Source organism: Lipotes vexillifer, unplaced genomic scaffold, assembly GCF_000442215.2.
Source record: "Lipotes vexillifer unplaced genomic scaffold, Lipotes_vexillifer_v1.1 scaffold322, whole genome shotgun sequence".
NCBI classification, from domain to species: Eukaryota; Metazoa; Chordata; class Mammalia; order Artiodactyla; family Lipotidae; genus Lipotes; species Lipotes vexillifer.
The window spans coordinates 1,732,852-1,739,589 of NW_006776528.1; the positions used below are offsets into that span (position 1 = coordinate 1,732,852).

General features: G+C 50.4%; 1 protein-coding gene across 1 annotated transcript in view; it reads left to right on the forward strand.

The window, feature by feature from the left end:
* The first annotated feature begins 721 nt into the window (after positions 1-721).
* Positions 722-6,738, forward strand: part of OPCML (opioid binding protein/cell adhesion molecule like) — a 511,307-nt gene continuing 505,290 nt past the window's right edge. Inside the window, exon 1 of the mRNA XM_007450400.1 lies at positions 722-888. Coding sequence (XP_007450462.1) covers positions 722-888 — 167 coding nt within the window. The remainder of the gene's footprint in view (positions 889-6,738) is intronic.

Here is a 6,738-nt window from a genome sequence, read left to right on the forward strand (position 1 = left end):
CCGAGCCTGCGCCGCCGGCGCTCCGCGGGCCGGGCTGGCCGCCAGTCGCCGCGCGGGCTGCGGCGAGGACGCCAGGCACCCACCGCACAGGAGGATCCTCGGGCTCGGCGGCGGCTGCGGGTCCCCGCGGTGGAACTTTTTACCGCCTTTGCCTTCCAGATTGGAGACTCGGGCTGGTTTCTAAATACAACTGTACATATGTGTGATCTAGTAAAACATTCTCTCCTCTCCTTGAAGCAGCAGCTTTTTATGACATCTCCTTTATGTCAGAGACACTTGCCTGGCTTCTTTGGGTGATAAACTTTCGATGCCAGACCTCGGCAGGACGTGCCCAGCTGAATGTTAAAGTAGCATCTCGGAGAGAAGCAGAAAAAGAGCAAATCCGTGACCTTCATCCCTGCACCTTCCTCCTTTCCTCTCCCTTCCCGGCCGCCTCCCTCCTCCCCAGGGGAGCGTCGAGAAAAAGCTCTTCTTGGATGCAGGAGGGGGCTTCTGGTTCTGCCGGGCTGGAAAGCTGAGGCAGGATTTGAGGAAGAATCATTAGAGTCGGGAGAGCCTGGACTCCGCTTCTGCTTCCCCCTCTCTGCTTCTGGCTGGTTCCAGCCCTTTCAAAGCTCCCTCCCCACGCGGCTGCCTGAGACCCGCCGGTGTGCGGGGGAGGGGGGGCGGGGGACGAGGACCGAGCGGCTGCCGGAGTTCTGGGAAGTTGTGGCCGTCGAGGATGGGGGTCTGTGGGTACCTGTTCCTGCCCTGGAAGTGCCTCGTGGTCGTGTCTCTCAGGCTGCTGTTCCTTGTACCCACAGGAGTGCCCGTGCGCAGCGGAGATGCCACCTTCCCCAAAGCGATGGACAACGTGACGGTCCGGCAGGGGGAGAGCGCCACCCTCAGGTAGGGAGCTGTTCTTCGGCGGGGGCCTGAGCCCCTCTGATGTGATTCCGTGGGAAGGGGCGAGCGAGAGAGAACCGGAGACTTGCGTGGGGGATTGGAGCGTGGGAGAGGGCCTTTTGCAGGCCCAAGAGGTGCCCACTTGGCGTTCTGTGGCAGATAGCACCCATTCTCCTGGACAGCTTTGTCATTTGCTGTGGCTTTTCTGGTTCCGGATCTTAGGAGTGAGCCCTGAGTCCGTGCTTGGGGCTCCATGTATCTGTGAGGCCATGACGTGGCTAGACTTACTTTTGCCTTGGTCCCGGGATGAGAGCCCTGGCATTGAAATATACTGGGGTTTTTTAGCCCGAGATCACTGGTACCCTGGTGGCTGTCTTACAGTCCGGAAGGTATGTGATGAGGCAGGGTAGTCCTCCCAATGGGCTGGCTGGTCTCTGTCAGAGAGATACCTGAAATTTCAGGCTCTGGAGTTGCTGTTGCTGGGCTGCGTGGCCTTTTATGAGTTTGCTTAAGAGGCAGCCATCCTCGCCAGCCCAGTGTGGTGCTCCTGGGGCCCCTATTATAAATTATGAGGGCAGTTTTATCTTTGCAGGCTCAGGCCAGGGAGAGGAAACGTGTAGCTTTTATGCAACAACACTCCTATGTGAAAAGCACAGTACTGAAAGCTTTTTGTTTTACCTTAATGAGTTACAGAGAATCACTTACATGCTCCAGGCAGAGGGGTGGAGTTTCTTGGAATATGAACCTTTTGGGACCAGGCCTGCTGCAGCAGAGACTTTAATAAAAATGCAGCCACCACTTTCCACCAGCTCAGCAGATATCATCTTTTATCCCCTTAATGAGGCAGTTCTGGTCCTCGGAGACCGATTCAGGGACATCCCAGCTTAACTCTGCTCACAGTGTACACAGGGTGAATGCATTTGCCCTGTCTGTGACTTTGATGGTTACAGTGGAAATAAAACATTGTGCGCCGGATTCTGCAACCAAGAAGCCTGGCTTCTCCAAGGAATGCATGAGGGTGGGTGGGACTGCCTTCCTGTGCGTCCCTTGACTTCCTTGGTTGAACCCTCTCCATCTGGACAAGCCTCTCCCTGGGGAAGGAAAGAAAGGCTCCTGCCTCCTGTGCTTCCTAGCTAAGCCCAGGCATTAGGGTTGATTCTTGCCACTTTGAAGGTGGTCCTCAGTTGACTCTTCTTTTGAGCTTGAGGACAAGAGCCTTGTCTGTCTGCTGGTGCATGGGGGACCCAGGAGGAGAGAGAAAACAGAGGATGGAGACAGACCTCCTCTCTAGACAGCAGGAGGGAAACCCTCTGGGCATGTGGGCACCCCTGAGCCAGTCCCAGACTAGAGGGAACGTAAAATGCCTACTTCCTTTGCCTTAGAGAAATCCTGGGGGTCCATGCCCTGACAGGCACATGTGCAGAGGGGCCAGTCTGCTCAAAGAGAGGAGTAGCAGCCGGGCTACAGTGCATGTTAACTAAGGAAATGTGGGGAAATGGTGGTAGGTGTGAAGGGATTTTGATGCTGCCACGCACCTCTCTTCATCCTCCAAACTATTACCAGGGACAGAGAGGCCCAGCACTGAATAAGGCCTCAGTGCTGAACTTTCCAAAATCCTCTGTCCTCTTCTTGCCTCTGAAAGTTAAAAACTGGAGCTTTCTGCTGTACGGGATGCAATAAGATAGTTCCACCAGCAGAGGGCCAGCTTTGATCTGCCTTCTTTTTTATTAGCTGCTGGCCTGTTTTCATGGTCTTCGGTTCTCATGTTTAGCAGCTGGGCTTCATAATGGGAATGGGAATAAAAAAGGGAAAGCTGAATAGTTGCTTTTTTGTGCTCTGTGGAGGAAAAAAAAAAAGCCTTACGTATTTGAGTATAACTGTTATCTGTTACCTGATGGCATGTTTTTTTTTTTAAAAAGTAAGTGCGTCTTATGTTGATTTTGCCTCTCAACTTCTGTATAATTTGCCCTGAAATAGAGAAATTCAGTGCATTGTTCCCATTTTAATCCTTCTTTATCCTCTTTCTTTTACCTCTCATGTTCTCTTTTATTACGTTTTGCTTTGTTTTCTTCAGATACCTCCATTTTATATATTTTTCCATGCTGTTCATTCTCATCTTTCTGCCTTTGCTTTCATCACTTAATTCTTACTACTTCCTGATTTTTAAGGTTCTGGTTTCACTACTATCACAGTGTTTCTTAAAATAACATAACTAGCTCCTGCAGGTCTCTGGGGGTCTCCATCTCTCCCCTTCTGTTTTCCGTGCTCCTTTGGTTTCCTGGTTCCACAGCTGTGTGCCTGTCTCAATAAAAACCTTGTTTGTCAGGACTCAGAGGGGGCGTCCGCTGCTTCCCGTCTCTGGAAGTCCATGACCTCAACCCCAGGTAGATGTATCATTTTGGGTTGTGTTTTTGCTTCTAAAAATTGTAATCCTTAACGGTGGCCACCCTTTAGTCTTCTGAAAGGTATACCTTTGGGCATTCAGCGTTTGGGAATTTAGTGTTCTGAATGCATCAGATGTTCAGAAGGCATTGAAAAAACTGAATGATCCCCAGGCTCATCAACCACAGAAAGTCTTTTCAAATGTGGCTGCCCTGGATCCAAGTATCCCAAGCCTGTTTCTAAATCTTGAATGAAGTCACATAGGAGGCCAAAGACTGACTAGGAGAAGCAAAAGAATCGAGAAGGCTGGGTCCTCCTTTGAAATTCACAGTGAGACATTGCCCGGCTTAGGGAAGGATGATGTCCTTCCTTGGAGGCATGATTTGTGGTGCTAGGTCCTTGATTGCACCGAGGGATGCTAGGAAGTGAGGTGCCAGAGACGGCACTGAAGTTTTGAATGTGGATGAAACTCATTTTATGTAAATGAGGCAATATTATCTTCCTCATAACTACACAGGGCTACTTGAAAAGTAGAAATAATTACGTGACTCTGGAATTATTTGCCTTCTTGGAAGAGAGATGATATGGAAAATGAAGATGATATTCACAGTGTCTGAATTATAGCTCCTATGAATCGGATTTGAATTCATTATTGTAAATGGGCCCTCTTGGCCAGAATCATTTCATGACAGTTATCTGCTGTTGGGTTAAAAATGTTCTGTGCCTTTCCATTAGATTAGATATGACAAGTATCTAGAAGTCCTGTGTCTGAATCATTGCCCACGTCAGGAAAGGAGCCCCGAATGTTCAGTGTGGTCAGCTGGTGTCTATTAGGCTATTTCAGTTACACGACGATCTCACCAGATGTGTTTTCTTCCTGGGCCTCAATCTTCTCTAAATGGGCTTTGGTTACTCGGTGGGACCACATCATGCGTGTCCACGAGCATTCTGAGGGGGGGTGCAGTAGCGTGGAGGTGAGAGTTGTTGCTCTAATTGTTCCACTAAATGGGAAAAGTTTCCACCAGCAACCTGGGTGGGTTTTTTTTTTTTTTTTTTTTTCCTTTTAATTTTTTTTAGTATGGCAGGATAATCAGTTTTGCTGATCCAGGTTTGCTGATCTGGGATTATGCTTAGGAACGCTGTTCTAAAATACCCTTGCATTTTCATTTGGAACTGTGAGCTAATCCCTTTGGAACCAAGTATTTGAGAGTTAACTACTACCAAGGAAGAAGCTGAGCAGCAGGGTGTTGCCAAAGCTACCGGGGTAGTCAGGCTCCCAGGGGCGGCATCCTGTCATTGGCCTGGGTGTTTTTCCGTCTTTTGCACTCACCATCGGCAGCTTTTCTTTTTGTGTAAATTAGAAAATTCAGACTAGCAGCCAGGTTATCCAAACAAGGCCACAGCATGTGCGTTTCAGCGTTTAAGTTGCCTAACCTGAATACGGACTTGCATTAGTGCAAAGCCTTTGCTCTTGGCCTGGGAAGATGGAGACACGGACACCGAACCAAGTGCAAGTCCTTGCGGGGCCCCTCCAGCTGCACTGCTAACCCGGGCTGCACTGGAGTTACCTGAGATGCTTTTTAGACGTTCCACAGTCAGGATCCCAGACCAATGAAAGCAAAATGTCTGGAGTTGGGCATAGGTGTGGACATATTAAAGATCTCTTCCATTATTGCTCATGCTAAGAACCACTGCCCCAGAGTCCTTTCCTGACCCAGAGCATCTGAGCTGGTCTCCAGTGGCCCTGCCCACACTTACGTGTCCCCTACCTGCGTGCGTGGACTTTAGCACTCACGGCTGCCGTAGTGCCCAAGAAAGAACAATGGGGCCTGAATACTCACCTGGGTCTGATTCTTACTCCATCCCTCACCAGCTACATGATTTTGAGCACTTCACTTCCTTTGTGTACACTTGGGAACAGTATCTGCTCCGTCTGTGGCATCTGGGAGATGAGTGGATGGCATTATTCTGCTGGCTGTAAAGCAAAACACACGTGCAGGTTATTACAGGAGCTAAAGAGAACCCCAGTGACAACCCGTAATACTCTCCATTCTTTCCAGTTTCCTTTCTCATCCCCACTCCCCCCGCCCCCATACGGACCTTTAGAATTCTTAGTCCTTTCCCAGTTCCATTCAGCATCCCTCTTCCTGCTCTGGTCAGGATTCACCCTCATCTGAGTCCCAGTAACCCCTGCTGTAGATCTTTGTTCTGACGGGTACACACTGTGGACTTGTGACCTACGAGTGGGCGTGGTTGGACTGTGAGTTTCGGGGGGTCAGTGGCCACGTCCTAGGTGTTGGGTACAGACATCATCATGCCTACTGAGGATTCAGATAATAAGTCTTGGCTGAATGCTTTAATCCATCAAAAAGGGGCTCAGTCTCGTATAATGGAGTTACCTCTGCAGTGATGAAGTGCTTACAGCTACAGGGTTTCATTTTCCTCAAAATATGGTGGTCGGTTAGAGCCCTTGGAGGCCTGAGGGGCTTGAATTCTGCTGAAATCACGTGTCACGGGGAACAGTTGAGTCCACCAGCGGTCCCCATCTGATCTGAAGCTATGCGGAAGGTTTCACCAACCCTGAGGGCAAGGCAGGAGTGGGGCAGCAGAGCCAAGGGAGTCTTCTTAGCAGCAGCAGAGTAACTTGGAAGTGAGGGCGTTCCTGCGGAGACCTGCCTCCTGTAGACGAGAGGAGACACAGAGCAAGGAACGAGTGGGGCAGACCGGGAAGTTGGCGTGTCCTGGATTGGGAACGGCGGGGGTCAGCAGGCCTGACTGGCTCGACTGACACTGTCAAGTCACTGATTGGTAGGAATGTGTTTGCCTCCCCGGCACACATGCCACAAGCCACGTGCCAGAGCCAGGGATGGGAGGAGGAGTTTTAAAGCAGTCAGGGTACATGCTCAGTGACTTTCTGCATTGCTCTAGAACAGGGGTCCCCAACCTTTTTGGCACCAGGGACCAGTTTCATGGAAGACAATTATTCCACAGACTGGGGGCGGGGGGGGGATGATTTCGGGATGATTCAAGCGCATTACATTTATTGTGCACTTTGTTTCTATTACTATTACATTGTAATATATAATGAAATAATTATACAACTCGCCATACATACTGCTAACAGGAGGCGGAGCTCAGGCGGTAATGCGAGCGATGGGGAGCGGCTGTGAATACAGATGAAGCTTCCCTCGCTCGCCCGCCGCTCACCTCCTGCCATGCGGCCCGGTTCCTAATGGGCCATGGACCCGTACCTGTCTGTGGTCTGGAGGTTGCGGACCCCTGCTCTAGGCAACTTAACAGCTCTTATGTAAGCCCTTTTGTTCATTTTTGGCCTTTAGGCAAATTTGGCCCTTGGGTTCAGTTTAGCCCTGTCATTCTAAAAAGGGACCGTGCCCTTGATCTTCCTACTGTGCTCACTGTGCAGCTGCCTCTGGCGGTGTGTGTGTGTGTGTGGGGGGGGGGGGGGGGGGG